At 41.3% G+C, this 27,456-nt stretch overlaps 1 protein-coding gene across 1 annotated transcript in view; it reads right to left on the reverse strand.

Moving 5' to 3' along the window:
* The window catches only part of Dsg4 (desmoglein 4), a 34,999-nt gene extending 17,744 nt beyond the window's left edge, over window positions 1–17,255 (reverse strand). The window contains exons 1-7 of the mRNA XM_032885847.1: window positions 17,208–17,255; window positions 7,225–7,260; window positions 6,558–6,689; window positions 4,151–4,306; window positions 3,681–3,825; window positions 1,435–1,601; window positions 1,067–1,201 (exon numbers count right to left, since the gene is read on the reverse strand). Of these exons, the coding sequence (XP_032741738.1) occupies window positions 1,067–1,201; window positions 1,435–1,601; window positions 3,681–3,825; window positions 4,151–4,306; window positions 6,558–6,689; window positions 7,225–7,260; window positions 17,208–17,255 (819 nt within the window). The remainder of the gene's footprint in view (window positions 1–1,066; window positions 1,202–1,434; window positions 1,602–3,680; window positions 3,826–4,150; window positions 4,307–6,557; window positions 6,690–7,224; window positions 7,261–17,207) is intronic.
* Window positions 17,256–27,456: the final 10,201 nt, after the last annotated feature.

Raw genomic sequence — 27,456 nt, forward strand, 5'->3', positions numbered from 1 at the left:
TTGAATTTGTTATGTGGCTGAGAATGACCTTGAACTTGTCCTCTTGCATTAACCTCCCAAGAGCTGTGATTAGAGGTATGCTCCACAGCACTGTTGTTAGGGATCAAACCCAGGGCTCCAAGCATGCTGGGCAACCATTCTTCCAACTGAACTGCATTCCTAGTCCCAGCTTTATGATACTTTGTGATGAAGGTGAGAATGGGAGTTGAGGGTGTCTGGGACTCTATTATAATTAACTCAGCAACTTCCAACGCCTATACAGAAATGCTACCATTGTTTCATTGGATCAGCAAATTTCCCACACTTCTGTGAGTAGAATATGTGGAGGAGGCTGGTTTTCCAGAGGAGGCTTGCTTGGAACAGTGAGTCAAAGATATGTATATAGGAGCAGGAAAGATTACCTAGGGGGTTCAGGCACTTCCTGTCAAGACATAAGCAGAGTTTGAACCTTGGGACCTCCATGGTATAAGAAGAGAACCAATTCTTGCAAGTTGTCCTCTGATTTCTACATGTGCACCATGACTTGTGTGTGCTGACACATAACATATAACACACACACACACACACACACACACACACACACACACACAGAGAGAGGGGGAGAGAGAGAGAGAGAGAGAGAGAGAGAGAGAGAGAGAGAGAGAATAAGTGTAAATAAAAATAAAAAAAGATAAGGCTGAAGAAGTGGCTTGGCAATTCAGAGCACTGACTGCTCTTCCAAAGGACCAAGGTTCAATTCCAAGCATCCACATGGCAGCTTATAATTGTCTGTAACTTCACTTCCTGGGGATCTGACATCCTCACACAGACATACACACAGGCAAAACACTAATGCATATAGAAATAAAAATAAAATTTAGAAGATGTTAAAAGTAAAATGTTTTAAAGTAAAATATAAAATGTTAAGCAATAAAAAGACAAACATGTAGGTGTGCTACCCTTCATAAGACGTGTAAGTTTATATCACAAAGCTGTTCACCCACAGTGTAACAGCCAGGCTTCTGCATAAGCATAAAGGCAAACTGACTACCGACAAGGGAGAAAGATCATTAGAACAATGACTTACTGAGGTTTTCTCCAGGATGGGGAAATTATCATTGACATCCAAAATCTTGATTCTGCAGTCACATTCAGAGGACAGCCCGTCTGTGGCTCCATCCCGATCCGAGCCCCTCACCAGGAGATTGTACATGCTGTGTTGCTTAATTAGAAGGAAAGAGAGTCAGAAAGCTTAGGTCTTGTGACTCCAACAGAACTCCGCGCCATTATTTGTTTTTAATAGGTGCATAAAACAAATCTGTATCACTGGTCATTTAGTTTCCATTAAAAATGACTAGAGTATTTTTCCTTCCCTCCTGTGCCACTAGACTAAAGTCATGCACAAATTATCTGTTCTTTGTCTTTATAAAACCAGTCACTCATAGAATGCTTTACCTCTCTGTCGAGGAAGTTGGACATCGTGCGGACTTCTCCAGTGTACCTATTCACCATGAACATGGGTGCACCAGCAGGCTCCTGGGAGATGATCTTGTAAGCAATTTTAGAATTCAAGTGATTGTCTTCATCTGCATCCGTGGCACTTAACTTCACCACCAGTGCATCTATAAGTAAGGATGGAGGCAGAGAATGGTTGGAATTTTACTAGAATCAATCCCTCCAGGCATTGGGTATAAAGAGAGTGGCTGGCCTTTCCTTGATTTTCCTGACTTCCTTGAGAGTATGTTACTGTAGCTTACATTAACCACATCAGTAGTTACAAAAATAACAGTAGCCAACATACAAAGTTCTTGGCAGTTTATTCTTTCATTCTGCTAATGATAAGTTAGTAGCAAACCGATATCCTTTAATATATGAAAAAGTTCAGTAGAGTGTCATAAAGCCGACGGAATCCATTTGATTGGATTTGTTTTTACCATGGTCTTGTGAAATTATTTTCTATTGTTTAATTAAGAAGTTGATGACTTAGTTAAAATTCAACATTGCAATCATTTATTGCTTATCTTTTCTGAGACAGGGTATCTCTGTAGAGCACACTGGCCTCTAACTTGCAGGTGTGTCTACTTTTGCCTTGGAGTGCTTGGATCAAAGGCACATGTTATCATCACACCTGGTAAATGTGTATATTACTAATTGTCACTTACAGCAGAATTACTACTGTTTGCACGAGGGATAACTTATCAAAGTAAAAGTTATATAGTTATCAAAATGAGTAATTGATCAGAGAAATATAAGAAGTTCTTAATTATTCATGCAGAGAAAGAACAGGCTCCATGGACCATCCCCACTGGTAACATCCATCTACAGGGTTGATTTTCCAGAATTGGTCAATATTTCATCTCCCAGACCTCAAGTGCAGACCCTACTGCATTGAATCTTGGTACCATTTAACCAAAAAATGCAGGGGCACCAGGAGTTTGGAGCTTATGAAGGTGTGTCCTGGTCCTGAGGGTCATTGTGTTGAAGCTGTGCTCACAGGAGGAAGAGGAGGAGGAGGAGGAAGAAGAGGAGGAGGGGGAGGGGGAGGAGCAAGAGGAAATAGCACTGAACTAGGTGTGGCTTTCTCCTCTTCCCTCACCTAGGCTGCTCTGAGGAAGGTCAGCAAGAAGGTAAGGCCAGAGTTGCCGCCCCACCCCCACCCCCAACCACCTCTCTCCTGTCCCTTAGACAAAACCTTTCTGCCTTTCTATGCCTTCTTACTCTGTATGTTCCAAACATATGTGTTTTTCTATCTTTCTTTTCAATTTTTCTATTATTGCCTCTGGAATGTCTTTCAAGGTATAATGTGAGATGCAGAACTGAAAAGTAAAGGAACATTTGCGGATCAGAGAGAGATGGAAATAGGCAGAGAGGGAGGAGAGAGAGGGGAAGGGAGCAGCAGCAAAGAAGCCTAAGAATAAGAAGGAAAAGGGAAGACAGAGAGAATAAGGGAGGTACTAGGCTTGGAATTAAGCCGGATGGAAAGAAATGGGAGAAAAATCGGGGGGATGGGAGAGAGAGAGAGAGAGAGAGAGAGAGAGAGAGAGAGAGAGAGAGAGAGAGAGAGAGAGAGAGACTGAGAGTTAGAGAGACTAAGAGGCAGAGAGACTGAGAGGCAGAGAGATGGGGAGAGGCAGAGAAAGAGAGACACAAAGACAGGCGCACACACACACACACACACACACACACACACACACACACACAGCCATAGAGAGAGACAGACACAAAGATAGAGAGACAGAGAGAGACACAGAAAGAGATAGAGAGAGAGGAAGAGAGAACAGAGTTTCTCTTGCTGCCTGAAGATATGATTGCTTGCATTGGTTGCTCTGATGGGGAGAATGCCTCCTGCACTGCTATTCTCTCCTATGGTTCAGCTATGTCCTTTAGAGCCATAGTTCAGATTGGAGTCTTGTGGTATTTAGTTTTCTCTGTTTATTTCTTCAGAGTAAGTCAATCTACCCATTTCTGAGAATGATACTGAATACTGGCTCACCTGCATGTGTAAGAATCGTCCATGAACTAGGAGTCCATCTAGCATTTTAACTACGTATTTTTGTATTTCTAAACATCAGAATGTTTGGGGTTTATTCAAAACAGAGTTGGGCTTTTTCTGGTAGTTGAGTAAGTCGGCGTATCAGTCTTCCCAGGCTTTTGAGGAGGAAGTGAACAGACAGGGCAGTAAAGGGGCGGTGCACACTCACTGGCATCGCTGTTTTCTTCAATGTTGGCTGTGTACACGTTCTGAGTGAAGACTGGAGGGTTGTCATTTACATCCATGACTTTCACTCTGAGCTCCAGCGGTCTCTCCAAGTCTTCTCCTCGAGAGTTGAGAGCTCGGCAATGGATCTGTGCAAATTCAGAGCAAAGCTGTCTTTCTCCACTTAATTAGCAACACGCTTGAAAACGTATGATGAGACATTCCAAGAAATAATATTTCTCAGAATATGAAATACAATTCAGATTATACTGCATATCATTGGAACTTGTTCACAAATCGGCGTAGTACATGGGACACCAACTTGTCTCCTTCAGACCTTTGATTCTTTCTAACCCTTCAATTCTTTCTATCTACTATTTTATTTTTAGTCCACAGACTTGATACATTTCTTTCTTTTCTTTTTCAAGAGGAAACATTTTTAAAAATTGATAAAAATCCATGACCAGGACTTACCAGGAACAGTGGGGTTATCTCTCTGTCCACTACTGAGGTAATGTTGATTTCTCCAGTCCGAGGGTTGATGGTGAACACTCCATAAGGTGGCCGATCAATCCCCGCTCCAGAGATTCGGTAAGTGATCCTCTGGCTCACTTCACAGTCTGATCTAATCTATAAGAGACGTGGCTAGGATTGGGATCTAGTGTAGGTACAGTGTAGGTTACATGGAACATCACAACTGAGCCTCTCCAAGCTTCAAACTGTGGTGGGCAAAATGACATTAGCTCATAGGGGTGTGTGTGTGTGTGTGTGTGTGTGTGTGTGTGTGTGTGTGTGTGTGTGCGTGTGTCTTTATGAATGCAGGTGCCCTTGGAGGTTATAGGTGTCAGACCCTCCTGGAGCTGGAATTAGAGACAAGTGCAAGCCACCTGAAATGTTGAGAATGGAATTTAAGTTCTGCGCAGTATGCGTTATTACTCTGCATTATCTCTGCAGAGTGCCTCCCCTGGCTTTTATATTTGAAACAACCTAGGTGAGCCTCAACCTTGCTGAAGATGACCATGAATTCTGATTCTTTGTCCCTTCACTCCCTCCAGAGCTGGAACCACAGGCAGGAAACAATATGTCTGGTTTCATGTAGTTCTAGGGGCAGAACCCAACAATGTATGCATGGTAGGCATGCACTCTACCAACTGGTCTACATCCCTGGTGTCTTTTTAGAATTTTTTTAAAAAGAAATTTGGTTTATATTAGTGTTACTTTTTGTGGAAACTTATAATGATATGCAAGTGAACATGAGATGAAAAAGTGGTGCTTAGAGACAACAAAATATCTCTATCAATCATCTATCTATCTATCTATTATCTATCTATCTATCTATCATCTATTTATTTGTAAATCTGCCATGTGAATTTTGCTTTAATAGTTTTATTTCCATTGATCACAAATTTAAACCATTAACATTTTGGAATCTTACCTCTATACTGCAGAAGAGAATATCTGTTAAATGTCTAAGATTTGCTGCCTAACCGTTACAATTCAAGGAGACTGGGAATACATCATTGGTTAGCTCAATTCTAAAGATCTTTTCTACATAGGAGAAAACCTAGCAATTCCCCCAAGGCAAATGCAACTGAGTTTGTAGTACAACCTGGATAACAGCTCTATAACTTGTGAAGAGTTCAATGGAAATGGTATCTTAACGCTTTCCTAAAATCTGGATGTCAGTGGGAGGCTGTGTCTCTTTCTTGAACGTAGTGCAAAACTCTTGCCGACGCCTGCTCTGTTTTCATCCTAGAGCTGTAAAGAAGGGCTTTGGTGGACAACCCTCCTTGATTTCAGTGAAGGTCCAGGGTCAAGATGTCCAGAATTAAGTGGCCTCCAACTTTTCATGGCCTGAGCAAGTGCATGTTTTTCTTAGAGTATTTCTTTCTCATTGCTAGCCTTTGCTTGTGGATGGCTGCTACAGCGCTTGGCTTTTACAGCCAGTGAGATTGCTCGATGTGTAAATGCATTTGCAGCCCAGCCTGACAAGCTGAGTTTGAGCCTCAAAACACACCTGATGGAAGGAGAGACTCCCACAAGTTGTTCTTTGTCATACTCTCTCTCTCTCTCTCTCTCTCTCTCTCTCTCTCTCTCTCTCTCTCTCTCTCTCACACACACACACACACACACACACACACACACACACGTTCTCTCTTTTTTATTATACATTCTCTTTCACATCCCACCCTCACACACAAATGTAATTGAAATTTTCTTTATAAAAACACCCAGTTTCAGGGCTTAGAGATGTGGTTTGCACTTACCACATCATCTTTACTTTAAACAATTGTTTTGGAGTTGGTCTCCCACTGTCACAGACTTGTGACATATGCAGTTCATAAAGAGCAGAGCACAGGACACAGCTCCATCCACTCATGCTGGACATCCAAGTCTATCTTTCAGAATGACTTAAAACAAATTTTCTGTTGTGTATCAACCTCTAGCTTGGGATATTTAATAGTGTCCCAGGGCTGGGACTGTGTCTTGGTCAGTCAAGTGCTTGCCTTGTAAGCATGATGGCCAGTGTTTGCTCCCCAGAACCCACATTAACGAAGTTTGGACTCAGTGGCGTGTGCTTGTGATCCAGGGGCATGGCAAGTGGAGACAGGTACATCCCTGGGGCTCACTGGTCACCCAGCCTAGCTTAATGGGTGAGCTCCCGATCAGTGAGAACAAGGTGAGAAAACAGCTCTGAGGGACCCATCGAATGGCCTTCACAGACACTTTCACACAAGTGCATCTACCTACACAAACATGCCACATGCACACACATTGAAAAAATAACATCTGAACAACCCAGGCCAATGACAGCAAATATTCCAGAGCTTTTCAACTGCAAATACTTCTGCTGTGAGCTCTGGCTTCTTCCGTCACTCACTCTGGCAATCGGATTCCTCTTGGAGTTGTCCTCGCCCTCCCGACAGGCCGCTGCAAACTTGATCCACTCTCGCTTCTGCCTCCTGACAGTCTGCCAGGTTGTGGTGCCGTTTTCTATGTCTAATTCTTTTACCTAAAGCAAAAACGATTCATGTTTCTCATAGTGTTAGGGGACCGTGTACTGCGACAATCACTTAGCATTCTAAGATGTGCCCAGAGGTAATGATAAATTGAGGAACAAAATAATTGATTTTCTAATTTATAATTCTGGACAGACAAAACCTCCCCGCCCCCAACTGTGTTGGAATGGTCTCATGTCTCTAGAAGAGCCCATTTATGCATTTGTAAAATTTGCGTGTTTCTTTAATTTACAGAGTATCACTGGTATCTTTCATTTGTTTTGCTGTAGGTTGGGAAGCTTGTAAGTAGGCTACTAGCGTGTTTGAAGAGTAGAAGTTGCTAAGACAAGCTCTGGAAACCTTGCCTTAGAGGCCTAGGAATCAGGACCCACAGCCCTTCCTGTTGCTATTTCAGTTTGGCTCAGATTCTGCCTTTTACTTTTGTCAGGATAACTACAGCTTCCAATATTTCAATTTGTAATCCGTGATGTGCTTTGCCATCTAATTATCTTTTCATCTTAAGTAGAGAAGATAGGTGTCACACATTACCTCAACGATAAATTCACTGTTCACTCCTAGGACCACCTATAATAGAAGACAAAGCATTAGCATACATTTGCATAATTTGAAGGCATCAGAATTACAAAATTATGATTTTCCTATATCATTTTAAGTATATAAACAATTAATAATATAAAATATAATTAGAATTATAGATATGAAATACAGATCTTTTTTTTTGTTGTTAATAGCCTTTTGAACTTTTCAAGAGTACAAAAAGATAACTTTTGGGCTGAGGATATGGCTCAGTGGATAAAATGCTTTCTGTGGAAGAGTGAGGCCCTGCCCACACTTCCTGTAAAATCTAGGCACTATGGTATGTATCTGTAACACTAGCCCTAGGGTGGCAGATTCCTGGGACTGTTGGCCAACCAATCTAGACAAAAAGAAAGCTCCAGGTTCAGTGAGAGACTCTAACTCTAACTTGATAAAAATAGGAATTTTAACCTCAGATCTCCATACACACACACACACACACACACACACACACACACACACACACACACACACACGAGAAACAGATATAAAACTTTTCCATAGCTGTTGAACTATATAGACATGTTGGGACAGGAAGAACAGAACAAGCAGTTCCTTTGTTTCTTGTACAGAAGAACTTGGCAATCTGAGGGTGCTATGAAGACTTGGGGTGATGGTAAGATGCTACCCAAACTCCAGCTAGAAGAGGACCTTAAGAACGGGGAGCACGTCACCCGACATAGACACAGAGCAGATTCTGACAGATGAGAGTGAGTGCAGGGGGAAATAGAGCAAAATGGGTCTTGAAATGGCAAATGAATCCGGAATGACAACAGCAAACTAGAAATCTGCCAGTCGGTATCGAGTCTACTCTTCTGTCACTGTCTTTTGCATGTGGAATCTCATTAGACATTAATAGTGTCTAAGCCTGTGGAGGAAGATCAGTACTTAATGGTTGCACAGAATGTACTATTTTATAACCATGGTCTTGATTCAAGGCTAAAGTTTTATTAGAAAAACAGATCATTCTGGAAGATATAAAAAAAATCGAACAGAATCTTACTATTCAGAGAGTAAAATTTCTTTGATTTTTTTTTTTTTTGCAAACACTTAAGTCTACATTTGCAGTTGTTTTAATCGGAAGAGACTACATATGATTTTACAATTTGCTGTTTGTACTTAGTGATTATTGCTGTAAGGTTCTGTGCCAGTGACTATTGTAGACATCTTCTTTGGTGGCTGCTTTAGAGATCTCATTAGTAGCCATTGGTTCATTTTGGTCAGTGGGAAATTAGAGTAAGTAAGAACCACATACACCCCACAGTGAGGACTACAAACTAAATGTAACATTCAATTCCCAGCTGGAGGGCCCACCTCGGTAATATTATGTCAATGAGCATGTGAGATCATTACCTAGAAAATTTTGGGGAGATGGTTCTGTGGCTAAATCTCTTTCTTCCCAAGTATGAGAACCCATGCTCAATTCCATGTCAAAACCTATGTTACAAGCCAGGTATGGTGGGCTAGTCTTGTAATTCCATGGGTGGTGTCATGGGTAGTAGTGACATGTGGAAACCTAGAAGCTTGTTGGGCAACTAGCATAGCTATCTAGTGAGTTGCAGACCAACGAGAGATCTTGACTCTTAAAAAGTTGCAGGAATCAAAGGAACAACACCTGGAGTTATCCTCTAATTTTACACACACACACACACACACACACACACACACACACACACACACCCTCAAACATAAACAGACACATGTGAACACACACATGTACACACATGTAACCTCGATATACAAATACATACATGTGAACAAGTATGCCTGCTTCATGAACACAGACACATGTGGACCTCCCCAATCCATTGGAAAAACTCTTATCTTTTCCTCAGCACCACTCTCTCTGCTCTGTCTTCTCTCATTCCCACTTTGCGTCATTCTTAGAAGTTGCCCTCCTCCATTCCTGACATCATCTCAGGCCTGACAGAATGGTGGTAGCATCATTGCCTTGCATCCCCACTCACCTTTGGTGAAGTCCAGCAGAGCTGGGAGCTTCAGACCCATAATCAACCGATAGTCTACTTTAACTTGAAAGCAGCGAGAGTGAGTCTTAGCTGGGTCCTGCTTATAAATCCAGGAGAGATTTGCCAGGTAATTTCTGCTTTGCAGCGAGCGAGAGCTATCTCTCCTGGCTCCTGCCTGCCTCCAACCTGCGGGGCTGACACTGCGTCTATCTCGTGGTGGGGCAGCAAGTGAGTGTGGCCCCGTTCTGCTGATTATGATTTTTTTATACAACACCCACAGATGCTTCCAGTCATTTAGTATCAATTTTATCAAATTGTTTTTAATTTTGTCTGAATTTTGGTAACATATTTATGCCCCGTGCTCTCAATCAGTGTATGTCTGACTGCTTTTGTCACCTTACGGCTGTCCTTTGTGGTTTTTATTTATGAATCTTAGCAATGTTTGAAGGGAAGGATGTGCTTTCTGAGCTCTTCCTGTAGTGACTAAGAGCTAAAATTGTTCATCATAAAGTCAGGGTTGCAAAAGGTAAATTCTCACATAGTATAAATGCTGAAGGCCTAAAATAAAATTTGTATCATTTTAAGGGTGGGCAACTAGAGTTTAAATGCCACTGTTACTTGATACTCATTGTCCTCCATTGGAGACACAATAGATAACTAAGTGCTTTTGAGTTGGAATTTGTTTAGTTTCTGTTTTCCCCTGACCTCCAATATCCTGTTTCTCCCGATGAACCAACTGACTGCATTAGCTTTACAATAATAGAAAGCAGTGTGATTGATAGACGATATGCAAATATGGAGATCTAAGTGTAGAGACTAAAAGTTGATCAGAAGCGTCTTGCTACGAATGGATGGAGTTTTCCAGAACTCATTTTGGATAAGCCTATTATTAGAATTAAACAAGCATTGCATCCTGCTTTATTTGGCTTTATCCTTTGCCTGTGTGTGCAGTCCCAAGGGTACTCGTTAACATTACTGTGTAGGCAGCATCACTAGAACTTTCTCTTGGCAAGGTCATTAGATTCTCTTCTCATCGCTGAAGACCGACACAGGCCAGTACCCAGCCCTGTCTCTGGATCTGTTGTACTCTTTATTTTGACACAGCATCCCACTAAGCGGCTTAGGTGGTCCTTCTGCTTCTGCCTCTCTTGCCTCGGTTTCCTGGGTAGCTGGGAGTATAGGCTCACGCCACCAGACCCAGATAATTCTTTAAACTTATTCCAAATTATACAACCTAAATCTGCAAAACAATCCATCCTTGAAATCATCTTAAAGCGACTTCTCAGCTGATGAGTCTTACAGGCTGCCCAGTTTTGTTGGACTATTCAAAACCACTTTACTTGTAAAGGGTTCTCTACGAGCTTCTGAGTTTTTTGAGTCAGTGCCACCTCACTATCTCCCGGTCTGTTTTCTCAGACAACTTCACACTGCCCTGCTCTGCATCCTTCTGTTTCCTAAGGGTGAGTGGTGTGAAGTTTTTAAAAAGAGGAGTACGTCGACTTGTGGAAAAGGTGCATGTGCATACATGTTCTCCTAATGTATGTGTGTATCTACGTGTGCACGAAAGCTGAGGATCTAGAAAACATTTTCTTTAAAAGCATTTTTGCCCTTAGACCATTTGACACGACTGTGCCCTTCATCAAAATGACTGTTCCTATGCTTTCACCAAGTCACTGACAAGTCTCTTAGATCAGTATAGCTTTAAAGGTAAAGAACTGCTGTCCCATAGTGGGGGGTCACACCCTAACCTGTAATCTGACCTGGTACAAAGCGCTGTAGTCAGAGACAAATTCCCGGGAGTTAGAGACAGATGAACACATTCTTTCTGTGCTCTTAGGTGACCTTAGATAGTCCCCTAGCTCTTCTTGTTTCAAATCTAAGTAGGTCTCCATCTGGACAGAGTCGAGATGTGGAAAGCACAGCGGTAGCGAATTGGCACATCTGTGAAGAGGAAGGGCTAGGGAAAGGCCTTCCGCATTGGGGAGTGTGGGCGTGGTGTTCCTCTATACGCAAAAGTACTGCTTAATCAAAAGAACTGAAATTTACCACATTAGCCAGATGTGGGGCTTATTTAAAAGAGCTAAGTGCCTCTTCCCAGAGGCCAGCTCAGCTGATGACTGACCAACCTCCAGGGCAGCCCCAGTGATCCTTGTGTGTAACCTCCACATCCCTCCTCTCCTACTGACCTTTACAAAGCCAGAGCACCTGCAATGCCAGATCTCTGGGCAGATGTCTTATCTGGACTCCCTGAAAGAGCTCAGCCTGTGGGACTGTGGGACTGAGCCCTGTTACCTCGCCATGCAGGAAAACATCTGGGGATGGGTGCCTTAGAGAAAACTCTAGAGGACAATGCTCATCAAGCTGAGCTGCATGGTTGTCAAGCTGTGAGCTACAGCACAGGCTTCTGGACGCCTGGAGAAATCCCTCGCCTGGGAAAGTTACCTTTTCAGAACACACGTGGGCCAGCCATCCTCCTGTGATGTGGCTTGGCTGGAAAGCCTGCCTAGAGACTCCCATGTACAAGGGAACTGGCTGAACCAGTTGTCAGGACGATAGAATACTAGAGACGAAACTAGAGGCACCTGCTGCCGAAGGAGTAAAATAACTTGGAGAGATGTGGCTTCCGAACTGGGCTTGTTTCTGAGGGCCACAGGCTGAGACCGCTTTCCATCTACCCTTCTTCTCTGGGTGCCCTTATTTTAGAGTTAACTGTATTTATGGAAGGAGATGTTTTAGGTAATGAGACGCTGTCTCCCACATATATGTGCTATTTTGTGAGAACACAGTGAAAAGTAAGGCCAAAGGGGGCAACAAAGAACAAAAACAGATACTGGAATATGTCAGACACCACAAGAGATGCACGTCAGGGTTGGAATTGTCCCCCAAGTGAGATAGGAATAGATTTTAGTTCAACCAAAAGAATTTTGGTCTTGAAGAATTGGATTCAGCCTCAGACAGTCTGAATGATAAGTACTAGCTTAATTCACTCTTCTCTCTCTGTCTCTGTCTCTCTGTCTCTCTCTCTGTCTCTCTGTCTCTGTCTCTGTCTCTGTCTCTCTCTCTCTGTCTGTCTCTCTCATTGCAATGCATTTACTTTTCAGACTATCTTGAAATAATATTGTTAGCAGTAAGATGTTTGTTGCTGTAAGGTGACAGAATGGCAAGGTGACCAATGTAAGGTGACCATGGCAGACCACACCCTAGAGACCAGACTCTTCCTCATCTCAGTTTAAGGCTTTCAAGCTCATTGGGAAATCCAGTCCCTGTATAAAAGCTGTGGGTGTGTGGGAAATGTGCCAATAGCATGAACTAGGATCCATGTTAGAAACTGAAGCTAGTCATTCACTAAACGAGTTTCATTGACAAAATAAATGACAGGCAATGTTCTTTGCATGCATGCCAAGTTCTGATGTTAAATTTCAATGGAAGAGTGAAATATACAATATTTCACTTCTATTTCGTTTTAGCAAATATCAGAAATTTCTCTTGGTCCTATGCTTTCTTTCAATATTTTCCCCAGACTACCTGGTGATCTTACATCAGCAGTATATTCTGGACTCATTGCAATATTAAAATGCATTAATCCCTTATATTCTGTCTCTTATATTTATATTTAAAGTAATAGCTACTGAATAAGGATTTTTCCACTCTCTCTATGACTTGTCCTTTTGAAGTCAATTTTGAAGTCGTCCAGGACCAACTTATTAATGAGCAGTTCTTCCTCAAATAATGCTCATAAAATTATTGAGTAAAGCAGTTGCCATCTTCCTAGGCTTATGGTAGAGATGCCAAGTTCAAGCCTAATTATACTACTTTTGTTTGTAATTGAAGGCATAACAAGTACTGGCCTTTTCGTTTGTAAGCCATGTAATTTTCTATGTAGAAAGGAAGGGCAAACATTTCTCATGCAAGTAATGTTCCAGGGCTTTATGCTGGTCACTCCTGTCTCCCAGCCTATCATCAGAGCTGCAGTGCGTCACAGGGGAATTCCAGCTGCAGCAGCATTGAGAGCAGGGAGGAAACATGGCCACAGCCCAGTCAACGGTCCAATTGCATCTCAAAGAGCTTTTCCCTGGATCTTAGGCTTTAGGAAGAAACAGTAAAACTAGGTATTTAGGATGCAGGATGTTCTTAAAGGAAGAGAAGTGTCTTGTAAAAATAAACAGCAGGCAATTGTGGTACAAGACTTTAATCCCTGCACTCAGGAGGTAGAGGCAGGTGGAGCTCTGTGAGTTGGAGGCCATCTTGATCTACAAAACTAGTTCCAGGATAGCCAAGAAACCTTACTTTGAAAAACCAAAACCAAACCAACTAACCAGTCAAACAAGAACAACAAGAACAAGAACAAGAACAAGAACAACAACAACAACAACAAGAGTGAACAAAAAATTACCACTACTACCACAAATACAAACAAACAACCAAAGAAGCAAAATAAAAAGTATTTTAGTATAAAAAGCCATGTAATATTTTTAGAGCTGGACTCTGTGTGTGTGTGTGTGTGTGTGTGTGTGTGTGTGTGTGTGTATTCTTCTCTGTTTATCTGTGTTGGTGTTCATGTGTGTGTGTGAGCACATAGTATAATCATGTGTTTGGAGGCCAGAGGTCAGAGGTCAACTCTAGGTTTTGTTTCTCACATGTGCTCCCCCATCCCCACCCCCACCAGCCCTGCGTTTGTTGTTTTCTGAGTCTTTCAAGGGGCCTGGAACTCACTGATTCAGATGGGTTGGCCAGTTGGCCACAGTATCCAGAGGATTAGATAGAATTTTTATTCTGCAACTCTATCTCTAGGTAAAGCTTATTGAAAAAAAGATGTGCTAAAGTTAGTGGTTTTATTATGGTTGTAATACTAGTTAGCTGATAGGATATAAAAATTATTCTTATGTAAAATTCCTGCCACAAAACACCACAACACTTTGAAGATGAAAATATAAAATTGTCCAGTTGTCTTATAAAATATACATACTATATGCAAGTCTTTAGCCTTCTATACCATCATCACCACCACCACTACCAAAACAGGAAGTAAGATTTAGTTTCATGAGTCTCCCGTTGATGAGGACACCATAGCCTCTGTGACAGTCATTTGGAAACCAATCATTTAAAGTTTTCTAGGCTTTAGAACAAAGGGAACAATGCATTTTTTTCACCCCATCATTGGGTTTCTGAAAGTTTGTTTGCCAATTTTTTAAAGACCAATTGGACCAAAATAATGTTGTTTACTGTGAGGACTAAGTTAATGAGGATAGGTTAGTTCTACTATGCTTTTAAATTTTAATGCCTATTTTCAACTTAGGGTAAGATAATATCATCTGCTTCATCATCTACATACTTTACTTTCCAAGAGCCAGGGTGTTTGATGGGAATGTTTACATGTCACTTGTAGAATGCTTGGTCAACATGTGTCAGTCAAAATTCTTATCTGATCAGTGACTGCTTTTTATAATCTTATTAACTCCATAAAAATAGGTCTCATTTGCCTAATAACTGTCCAGTCTCTGGTGATTCCTGCCTAATAAAATTTATTCACCCTACAGCATTGCCCACCTCTTTCGATTCTCCAGGCAAATTTATGAAAACCAAATTCCATAGCCAGGCATGAACTTCTATTGGATAAGCTGTTCGTGGTAGTAATTAGAGGAGTCCAGAGTTTCTATTGTGGAAGCATCTTAGTGACATCATGTCTAAGTGCACAGTCTCCACGGGGCACAATAAAGCCCTGGAAGAACAGATTGCTCTCCCAAAGCTACACAGCCTCTTTGAAGGGAACCATGACTCAAACTTGGGACAGCCGAGTATCGGTGAATGTCAATTGTTCCTCATCCAGTTTATGGCAGAAGAGCATGATGAGTATCCACAGGAGAGAGATAGCAAGGCACCTTGTGATGGAATGAAACGCCCCACTGAAACCTCCAGGTTTGAGTACTTTTGATTGGCTGTCTCTCAAAACCTTGTCCTAAGTACTTCTTGTGGTTGAGAACTAGCAGACACAAAATCAGTAACCCTGAGAAGTTGCCACGCCCTCATGAGAGTAAGTTGACATGATGTCATAGACAGGCTTTGATTTAGTTAATGGGAAAAGGGATGGAGTTCAGTGGCAGTAAAGTAGGAAGAACATGCATTTTCCCACACTATCATGTACATTCTCCTCAATCTTTTTGTCTAAGTGTGCTGCACATCTTCACTCCCCATTTGCAGACATTACAACGGAAGCTTTGCAAATGTTTAAGAGCATACATCTTTCACAGTTACCATCCAAACCCAGCACAAAAAACTTCAGTTTCAGTGAGAATTGAAGAAGAATTCAGCATCAGTGACCATTAACATTACCATGGGAAAATAGCTTAGCACTACCCAAGGGAGATCCTGAGAACCTGAATTATGATTCTCATTCCAGATCAAAGAAATGAACTCTTCAATTACACAATTTTATTGTTAAGCATGCCCGTGAAGAAAGCCATAGCCAGATCGAGTGCCTGTACATTGTGTCTAAACTCTTGAGAAGTATAGTTTTCCATGCTTAGCCCTAAAGGTGTACCACAGGGAAAGCATGAAAACAGCCCACAAAAGCATAGTAAGAGGAGCATCTTGTCAGTTGACTCTAGCTATGAAGTACCCAGTAGCTTCTGGAATTTTCTTTCAGCCCCCTTTTATTAAACGATTCTTTTATTTTTTCAAACTGGCCATTGCAATAAGGCAGTGCACTGATACCTGGAATTTTCTAAAACTCTTTTAAAGAATTGTTTTAATAATCTATCTTCTAAATGGAGAATGGAATGTTCTTCCACTGTTCCCATGTTCCATTTCAAGCTTGGGCTCCATGCCCTTGGGCAGTGTTGGTACCTGTGCCACACTTGCAGTCCATTAGAAAGTAAGCTCTGGAATGATCTTACTGTGCCAACTGGCCAGGGCTGCACTCCCATCCTCCCAGCCCTGCCTGTACCATGCCTGGCTGATAGAACTGCTAAGAACAATGTTCTGATAAACCGGGATAATGCCCCTTGCCTGAGTTAGCAAAGGTGTCATTTTGCAAGTTTCTGTTAGCGCACATAGGTGGACATTTCTCAGAGACAGGTAGACAACCAGGTGTTTGATTTTCTTTGAAAAAGGGATGCCTTCCTTCCCTTATCATTATGTTATTTGTAAGATGCTCTTTGACTTCTATGCTCTGTCATTTGATCATCAGTTGGCTTAAGTTTGATCCAGTCCAAACCGTTTTAATTGTTTCTTCAAGCAAAATTTTCTAATTGGAAATGGTTTGATTCCTTGTCTATCCTGAGCTTGGCTTTCCCTACAGACATAGGATTAGAAGTAGTTGTCATCTTTCTTTCAAGAATATGAGATGCTGGCTATGTTCACACCTGGGCCACTGCAGAGTGGGACAGAAATAATTCTATAGCCAAGGCACAAGTGTTTACTTTAAATAAACAGATCATTTAAATGTTCCCTTCCTGGCCTTTAGGGATGCTTTTTTAATGAGACTTAAATATTTCATAAAAAGTTGCAACATAATTTTGACAAAGTTGACAGTCCTCTTCTTTGTACGACACTCATAGGGGATTAACCATTTATCAGAGGGTAGTAGCTGTTTATCAGCATTGGGCTTGATCAATTTTTGCCCCCTTCAGATTTCAAGCCCTCTGAATTTTCATAACAACCTGTCTAATTTAAGTATAAATAAAAAAGAAGTGGAATTATTTTTATGCCCAATCGTGGAGTTTAGAAGTTCCCTAGTAATATGATTTGATGTCATGCTGGATCAATTTAATTCTGCCCATTCTCACTCTCCTTCAACCCAGCAAGTCCCTTGTGCCACAGAGAGGTCTCGAGGACCTACAGAGGCTGGGCTCTTTGCCAGATCTTTGCAGAAAGCAGATTAAAATAAGAAAGTCCATATAGAAACCTGAAGGTGGACAGAAAAAACAAGAGCTAGACCCTTTTCTTCCCAGACCTCAATTTTCCACTTACCATAAATAGGATCAGAAGGCAAATATTTCTGAAGAGAAGCCAGTCCATTGCGTAGAGTCTCTCTTGGCTTCGAACCCCAGTGAGAATCAGTTCTAGTCCTGGTCTTCCAGATCCTAAATTAGTCTTTGCAGCAGGATGTGCTAGGAGATGTTCTGTCAGGAGGGCATGGATGATAACTGTGGTGCTCCCTGGGCACAGGGATGAAGATATTCTATAATGACTCTGTTTCTCCACCCCAAACTCCTGGGCTGGTCTGGAAGGCTGGCATTGTTTGGGCTCTGGGTAAGAACTTAGACACACCTTGATTCTTATTGCAATGAAACCCTTTGTTGGACACCAAAGAAAAATCTTATAGAGTGAGGGCAAGATTTACAGGGAAGATACCCAATGAATAATAAATTACTCACAACATGAAAAATAATTAAAACGCTAGGGCCTATCATCATGGTGAATAAAATTAGAAGGCTCCTTCTGACTGCCAACATTGTAAAAGCAAAATTACATAGACCAACAACACACACACACACACACACACACACACACACACACACACACACACACAAGTCCACTACCCAACCAGCTTCAAGTGATGGAACCTTTAGCACAGGACATCTTAAAAAGGCACCAGACCCAACACTGACAGGAAAAATGAGTGCTAGAAGTCTCTTCATTTTTGTGATTTCTGCTTTCTGCTTAAGAAGTCCTGTGGTTGAAAGGCCATCTCAACTTTAAAGATTTCCTGGAATAGGCATTTAAGTTGAAGAGCATCTGATTTAACCAGGACTGGTATGTTCCTTTCCAAAACCAAACCTCTAGGATACAATGGAACTTAATTATTTTTACTGCTCATGGAATTTGTATGAGAAATTGATGACAATTTCAAGCCAAGTAATTGAGTAAATCACGCAAATGAAGGGTGTGTTTTAAATCTCCACACATATCTATTAAGAAGCTGAACATAGAAATTAGATTACTTTGAGAAAACAAGAACCAAAATAGTATCTAGATAATTTTGATGGTCATTTTTGTCTTCTAATTTTTTTCGTCTTTGTGAAAGCACACCTTGAATGGAGTGTAGAGTTTCTAATGGGGGAAGTGCAGTTTGGCAGCCAGACCCACACATAGAAAGAAATGTAATTAAATGTTCTCTAATTGCTAATCCACCCCGACTAGAAAATTTCAAAGAGAAATTGCACTTTCTGTCCCTTGTCACTGTAATGTAGAGACTAGGCTGACTACACTAATGGAGTATTTCTAAAGGTGCTTGGTCTCTTGAGAAACTTGGCTTAACATTTTCGGAAGCAGAGGGCAGAACATAGGCAATTAGAAGGCTAGTGTGGTATGCTGAAATGAAGAGAAATTAATTATATGTTTAGAACGCTCTTAAGAAGGACAGAAGGGAGTTTTGTTCACGTAGTGGGAAAAAAATAAATTGTTACAAAGAGACAGTATTTGAAGATACCTATCGGAGTGAAGCTTTAATTTTTAGAGTATCTGTCTAATTTAAAGTTACGTAAAGCGAACAAATGAAACATGTCCAGTATCAGTTTTAAAATGCTTCTTCAGATAGTCCCAAGTTACTTGAAGGGAGGCGCTATGGAAACTAAGCCCCTACAAATGGATTTCCAATCTAAGCACCAACTGCACTGTCTCAATGAACAGTTGGAAGGGCAGAAGTCAGCTTGAGGTCAGCTCCAGTTTATTTTAGTGTGTTTAATGGCAGAGCAGGCATTTGAGTTGGCTGGTGTTTGGGGCGGACTGTCTAGAACAGCAAGCAAACAGCACTTCCCGGCAGTTTACTAACCCGTGGTTGAGCATGCTATATAGGGCCTTAAACGTAAACACAGAGAAATAATATGTGCCCAAGTGACCATCTAAAGAAATTCTTTTATCATTGTTTTATGTGGAAATTAACTTTTATTTTCATGATTTTGAGTGTGTATGTGTGTGTGTCTTTGTGTGGTATATGAGTGTGTGTATAGAATCTTGGAAAATATGACCCCCGTATCTATTATACAAGCTGTTTTTCTTTTATATCTAGACCAGAGCTGTGCCCAATTTTCACTAAGAACACATACGGCTTGTTGCACATCGATGACAATGAACTGTGGATGATTGGGACACAGGAAATGTCCCTTGATTCCCAGGGTGTGGGAAGTCCACATGATGTGGCTAACTGGAGACCCAGTGCAAGCAACAGTGGAAACGATTCTTTCCCACCCACAATGTCAAGCTTTTCATTGGCTCTAACCCCATTGCGGTCCTTTAAAAGTTATTCATTCGCCAAGTTACTATGGAATAAGAAGACAGTGAGAATTTGTGTTAGTGCGTGTTGCATGTGGAATGTCCCTTGGCTATCAATTCAGTGTGTGTTTCTAACCTTACAGACATTTGTCAACACGCGTGCAGATGGTTTATATCTCAGAAATTTATGATGTAAGGCTGCCTCATATTTCTCAAATTGGAATCTTAGAAGCACAGGAGAATGTAAAGTGTCTCAAACTAATGGACTTCTATACACACACACACACACACACACACACACACACACACACACATTTACTAGCTAGTTTACCACAGCTCCTGAATATAAAACGTTTTCTGGTCTTTTCATAAAGGGAATATCAGAGGTTGTTGGAGCATATTTAGAAATTTCAGCATTCAGCTATTGTGTTCTGGGGATAGCAAATAAAATTAAATACAGGAGACTTAAATCCTTCAATTATTTCTTATATTAATTAATTGTATGCATGTGCCATGCCACACATGTGGAATGAAGAGGACAACCTGAGGGAATCGGGTCTGCCATTCTACCACATCGGTCCTAGGATTCTGGTTTTCAAACCCATGTCATCAGGCTTGGTGACCAGCACCTTTGCCTGCTGAACCATCTTGCCAGGCTGTGTATGACTTGATTGCCATGAGAAATCACAGTGGTTCTCACACAAGTCGATGTCACTACGGAAAGTGAGGTGCCAAGAAGAATTTTGAGGTGAGCTCATGGATGCAAACCATGGTTCAGCCAGAGCATCAAACAAACAAACAAACGCAACCTCCCCCCAAAACAAAAAATACCCAAACGAAACCAAACAAACAAGCCTAAGGGAACAGAGAGAAGCCAGCAGCCAAGGGTTGCAGTGAGGGGTTTCTATTTTTGATTTTTTTCAAGGACACCCCAAGGTGATCTAAGCTGCTGTGTCTTGCTAATGTGCATTGTCTAAATTTCCATGGCTTAGCTAGCTAATGTGGTAGTCTTATTTTTGTTTTTTATTCAGGCAATATTGAATTAGGGCAATTCTATTGTTCTGAAAGAACTAAATTAACCAGTGTCTTTGTGCCACATTGCGTTTCACAGGGGAAAACCGTTATTTATTATTTTTTATTATTGTTGTTTTCTTGTCTGGTAGACGGACATATTTTACATGCTTTCTTTTTCTGAAACACAGGTAAGGTACAAATGCAATCCATAGAATGATTACAAAAACAAGCAACAGAAGCAGGTACAAGATCATTTGGTTGTGTTTCTACATTTGTAACTCTTGAGTGTAGTGTTTTCTAAAACCCAATTCTAGTCTATCAGTCTTTTTTTTTTATTGTTGTTGCTATGAAGAAATACCAAAGACTAAGTACTATAAAAAGAAAAGAGATTATTATCATTATTAATTAATATTAATTTAGTTTTGGAAACTGAAAAGTATAAGAATGGAAGAATCCATTGGTGTGGCTTCTGATGAGGCTAATGCCATCCCGGGGTCATGTCATTTAGAAAAATACAAATGAGAGTCAGAGTCCAGGTTTGCTTATTTTATAATTTGGGAAACTAACCAGATCCCTTAAGAGCCACAGGAACACTTTCTGAGGTCAGATCCAAGTGACAGCCAGTCTTGAAGATGAAGTATGGCCTTGGCTCTCACCACAGGCAGACAAAGATCAGCTAATCTCTTTCTCCTGGGGACTTCAGGCACTGTAAGAGCAGAGCATTAAATATTAGTGCTTGAGGTTAAGCAGAGGTCTTAGAATCCAATCTCTCTTCTCTTCCTGCCCTGTGACCTTTGTTTCAGTGATAGCTCAGACCTGCCAAAGACAGGCAATCATTCCATCCCCCACCCCAGAGCCAGTAAAGACTTCAAATGCCAGCCAGTTTTCGGCATTGCCTGCATGTGTGAGGGTGAAAATAATTGGTGGCTGAATGCTACTGCTTAAAAATGACCTTCCCATACGTCAGAACTCACCAAGCTGTTGTTCAGTAGTTGTTGTTATGAGCAGAATGTTATCTTAGTGAGTCCTCTACTTACTATATGTATAGCTGACATCAAGCTTGCAATATTTTCTCAGAAAAGAAATGCACCTTGAATTTTGAGGATGTTCTAGATAGTTTATCAGTGCTCTTGCTTTTTCCTCACGATGTCTACAACAGCAGGACACTCATCTGTCACATCCATGTGAAGCACAGTGAGAATTGCTCACACTTGTGATTTGTGAAGTAACTATACAGACACGCATTCTATTGTGACTTTCCCCAGAACAAGTTCTCTTTGGGGGGGAGGGAAGGGACTGATAACATACATAGGTCAAGAGACTATGACAAGAATGTTAAGTGAATATTTTCCCTCATGTTATGATAGTATAAGATTCCCAGAAAGTGGTACTTAGCCATCTACAGACAGCTTTTGAAAGATGATGTTAGAGGAAAAGAAATTTAGAAATATTTATGGTCATGGACTAGTTTGTCAAATACAATACAGTAGTGTTAGAACTGATGCCTGAAAAGCGATCTTTGTTAGCCTGGGTCTGGAAGATGGGCAAATGTAAACATCCTTTACTTTGTGTTGACCCAGTATAGCTGCTTTTGTGATGACATATCTGATGGGTCACCTTTAGCACTGAAGATAAACATCCTGTGCCCTCATTAAAGCTGATTTATGTATGGCAACCAAGAACTAGCCAGGTTATTATTAAGTTATTTGGTAAGTGTTAGAAATTATGGAGGGTAAATGTTAGTTTCCTGAGAGTTGTTAATACCATGAGGATGATGCTAGTTTGCACCCTAAAATCACACATGCACCCTAACTGAGGTGCACTGCTGATTTTCTTTGTGTGTAGGATGTATTCCAAACACATGCACAGAAGAGCTTGGCTTCTGGTTCTGTGTTAATCAAAGTCTACCACTTACACGGCCACTATACACTTATCCTGAAAACGCCTCTGAATTCCTGATATCGACAGAGGCACATGTGTCTCTGGGCAACTCAGTTTGGGGAAGAAATCCAGGAATAAGAAAATCTAAAAGTAGGTATGACTTTTGGATTGTATTTCTTGGCTAATATGGGAACTTGTCGATTTCTAGGCCTCTGGTCTACTGAGTTAGAATCTGGGGTGAGACAAAGAATTACTTTGTTCTATGCTTCCCAGATAATTCTGGGTTTGCTGGCTGGAGTTAAGACCTGTTGACTCATGGGTCAGTGACACAGCTTCATGGGTAAATGTGCTTACCTCCAAGCCTGACAAGTTGAGTTTCGTCTTGAGGTGTGTTGAATGAGAATGTCCCCCATAGGATCAGGTATTTGAACACTTGACCCTCAGCTGATGACACTGGGGAGGTGGTACAGCTTTACTGGAGGAATGATGTCACCGGGGTGGCCTTCTAGAGTTCATAGTCTTCTCCTTCTTCCAGATTGATCTGTGTGCTTCACCCTCAGGCTTGAGGATGTGATCGCTCAGATCCCTGCTCTGGTTGTCTACTGACATGCATGTCTCCAGAGGGACGTCTCCCTCCGTAACTGTAAGCCTAAGTAAAATTGCTCTTCCACAAGTTTCCCTTGGTCATGGCATTTATCAGAGCAACTGGAGTACATCTTCAGGATCTCCATGGTACAAGATGAGAACTCATTCTTGAAGTTGCCTTCTGACCTCCTCAAATATACCATGCATGTGTGCCTCTCCCTGTATGCCTATACACAAAGTAAATAATGTATGGTGAAAGCATTTTAAAGCAACCAGGGATTCAAAGTCATTATCTTATTCTACCAGAGAAAAAGGATGTTATGTAAATAAGAACCATAGTTTTTATTAAAAAATATTATTTATTTATTTTGTGTATGTGTGTTAGCATTCTTGTGTGCACTATAGTGTACATGTGAGACATAAGATAACATGTGGGAACAGTTGGTTCTGTTTTTCTCTCTTTACTGTGTGATCCCTGCTGGATTGAACGTAGGTCCCCAGCCTTGGTTAATTAGTATCTGAGTCATCTTGCTAGTGTGAGGACATTTATTTATTTTGTGTATGTGTGTTAGCATTCTTATGTGCACTATAGTGTACATGTGAGACATAAGATAACATGTGGGAACAGTTGGTTCTGTTTTTCTCTCTTTACTGTGTGATCCCTGCTGGATTGAACGTAGGTCCCCAGCCTTGGTTAATTAGTATCTGAGTCATCTTGCTAGTGTGAGGACATTTTTCTAATGTAATTTAATGTCTTTTTAATGGAGGCAGGGTGAATTAGCCATTAACATTTATTTTTATATGAAAGGGTTGCTTCCTTTCCCCTTTATTCTATCTCGTTGATGATATCATTACTGCTAATTTATAAACACGCACAACTGACTTAGAAAGCACAAATGGCATCTCTAAGGAGCTTGACCTTCTACCTTCCCTCCCATGCTAATCAATGATGTGGAACCAGGTTCCCATCATCAGGTAGCTTTATAGTTGCTTCATATATTATGGGGGATTATATTACTTTTAGAGAACACTATATTCTTGTCTCAGCCCATTCACATTGCTAAAAACAAAGGCTGTTTAGCTCATGCACAGCAGGGATTTGCTGCTTATATCTCTGACAGCTTAGAGGTCCAAGACCACAACATTGGCAGATTCTGTGTGTTGAAAGCTCATTTTCTGTCCTACAGATGACACTTTCTTGCTGTTTGCTTTCGTGGTGGAAGAGTCCATGAGCTTCTTTGAGCCTGTCTTTATTAGAGTAATAATCTCATTCATGGAAGCCATGTACTATGTCGATCATTCCTTGAAGGTCCCATGCCTGATATTGTCACCTTGGGTTTAGGATTATATAAGTTACTTTTCTTATTGCTGTAGCAAAATGTCTGGCAAGAGGCAGCTGAGGGGATAAAAGGTTTAATTCAGCTTACAGTTGAGGGGACACTGTCTATCACAGGGAGGAAGTCATGGCAACAGGTACTTGATGTGGCTCTTACATGTCGTCCAAAATTAAGAAGTGGAGAGATGAATACTTGTGCTCAGCTGTCTTTCTCCTTCATGTTCAGTCCTGGACTCCTTTATATTCCAGTCTGTAGACTGGGGAAGCCCATAGTTATGGTGGCTTAGGTAATCTTTCCTCACATGCCTAGAGGCTTGTCTCCTGGGTGATTTTAAAACCTGTCAAGTTGACAGTCAATGTGAAATCTCACAAAGGTTCCAAGGTACTGGTTTGGAGGCAGATAGACAATCAGATGGCATTGATTCTGAATTACAACTGCAAACTGAAACTACCAGGTACACTCAGTGGATGCATACGGCTGAGGGTCACTACAAATGTGGTCCAATTTACAAATGTGAACTTACTTAAAACAGTGTGAGGTTTCCGTGCATGTCTAATTTTTTAAAATTAGAGTTTCAGGGCCCTAGAGCTTGAACTTTGCTTGTGTTTTTGTTTTGAGACAAGCTCTCACTATGTAGCTTTGGCTGACTTGAAACTTGCTAAATACACCAGGCTGGCCTTGAACTTGTAGGAATCGCCTGCTTTTACCTCCCAGGTGCTGAGATTGCAGGTGTGAGCCAACACCCCTGGCTTCAAGGATCTTTAGATGACATTATCAAAAGACTGGAATGGTCTGGAAAGGTGGTGCAGCAGTGAAGAAGGCTCGCCTGGAAACCAGGAGGGCTGGAGTTTGGATGTGTGCATCCACGTAGCGCACCTAGAGATCCCCAATTCCTGTAACTGTACTTGTGCCCTCTACTGGCCTCTGTAAACAATGGCCTATGGACCCACTGTGCATACATACCCACGCAGACTCACAAGCATATAAATAAAAATGTAAAAGACAAGAATTTGACTTGAAAAACAAACAAAAAATTGGACATACTTTTTTCCTAGTTTGAATGTAGACTTCGTTAAGATGTATGGGACCTTCTTTGTGTTGCATGTGCATTGGGTCAGAGGCGAGTTCCTTGAGAGGAGGGATTGTTCCCCATTCTTACTCTGCGTCCTATTTTTATTTGGCTTCCTGGAACCGGGCAGGGTTAAATGCGTGGGCTCTGCCATCTTTTCCTGAAAGTCCCCAATGCCTTCACTGGTTGTCATTATTAGGTCTGCGGTGCTGCTGTCACAATGTATTCGTATTTTGAAAGCCTGTCCTAAATTGTGCATTCCACTCTGTTGACAGTTGTTAGATTAGATCCTTGTCTGCAGTTAAGTATGCTATGCCAGGGTGACAGCAGGGTGATGTGACATTTATCTGGTTCCACCAGTGCCCCTCACCTGCTCCGGTTTTTCTGAGCGAGTTACTGAATTACTCCTAATTACAAATTTCTATTTTCTTCTATTTTCCGGGAGATTAAATTAGATCTATTTATGTAGCAAAGCTCGGAGATGTTAGATCCTCCTCTGAGCAGTAATTTTTTTCAACTTTCTAGTATGTCTAACCTTTAACCTATTTTATTAAGCTTTATTAAGTTTGTTAAGCTCTATGGCACCAGGCGTAGATGTGCTGTTTTCCTACACGTTAACATACTTTGAATGAAAGTAACTAAATGTAGGTTTTATTTCTTATTTTTATTCTCACTCATGGCATCCTTCCTGATAGTTTTCGCCTGCTATCTGAGATTTTCTTTGCTTTTAACCTGTTCGTGGCTGTCCTGACACGTAAAGCACTTCATGTGTCTTCCGAGAATCTTGTCCCTTGTCCTTGCTTGCAGGCTTCATAGGACAGTCTTCCCAGGGAAGGCAGGCTCCAGGCTTCCCATGAATTGCATTCTCCCTGTGAAAGGTTCCTCCAGGCTCACGTTTGTCCTTTTCTTTGTATTGGAAGCAGCTCATTGTTGAGGGCAATGAAGTCCCAGCTCCAACTGTAGATGTTGCACACAGGAGTAAATCTGTTAACTGGTCGTGTGGAATAATGCTGTCTGTGCACGAGAACCGTAAAGTTCATAGCTTCTTTGCAAAGGCTGACCTCTTCTTGCCCTAAGAACCAAGAGGGCAGTCTAAAAATTACATATCCATCCTGAGTAGAGCAAAGATGGAGGATAGTTTGACATATATCATTGTAGAGGAAATATTTCTTCTTTTTTATTGCAGTGAACGTGTGGAAAGCTTTAGAAGTTTTTTTTTTTTAGTTTTATTTTTAAAATAAAATTTACCTCATTATTTAGGTAGTTTTAAAGATATTGTTTTTACATTTTGTATTTTAAATATCTTCCAAAAGTATGTATGTTGAAGGCTCATTTCCTAGATGGCGATGTGACTGGCAGGTGATACAGCCTATAGGAAGTGGGTCTAGTTTATCTAGGGAGTGGCCTGGGAGGGCGCACTGAGTACCTGCACACCTGTATACCTGGGTGCCTGTCGATTTCTATCTCTTTGTTATTGGACCACAGTGTGGTGAGCAGACTCTACCACTCTGTCTGTCATGTGCTCTGCTTGGTTACAAGCCAAGCAACAGGAGCAGGTAACCATGGCCTGAAACCTCTGAAACTATTAGCTAAGAGTGACCTTCCTCTTCTTTTTCCATATATATATATAAGCTGTCTTCAGACACACTAAAAGAGGGCATCGGATCCCATTATAGATGGTTATACGCCACTGTGTAGTTGCTGGGAATTGAACTCAGGACCTCTGGAAGAGCTGTCAGTGCCCTTAAGCCCTGAGCCATCTCTCCAGCCCCTCCTTTTTAAAATTGAACTTTTTATTGATTCTTTGCGCATTTCACATGATACAACTCAACCCCACTTCTCTCCCTGTCCCTCCTTATCCACCTTCTACCCTTGCAACCTCCCCTGCAAAAGAAAAAATTCTTGTGTGGAAGTTGTAGTGTTTTACAGTGTGTCCCATACCATACCCTTTTGTCCATCATTCTTGCCTTGCATGTGCTCATTGCACTAAGCCATTGGTCTTCATTGCACTAAGCCATTGGTCTTCATTGCACTAAGCCATTGGTCTTCATTGCAGTAAGCCATTGGTCTTCAATGCAGTAAGGCATTGGTCTTCATTGCACTAAGCCATTGGTCTTCA

This window comes from Rattus rattus, chromosome 15 (genome assembly GCF_011064425.1).
Source record: "Rattus rattus isolate New Zealand chromosome 15, Rrattus_CSIRO_v1, whole genome shotgun sequence".
In the NCBI taxonomy this organism is placed as follows: domain Eukaryota; kingdom Metazoa; phylum Chordata; class Mammalia; order Rodentia; family Muridae; genus Rattus; species Rattus rattus.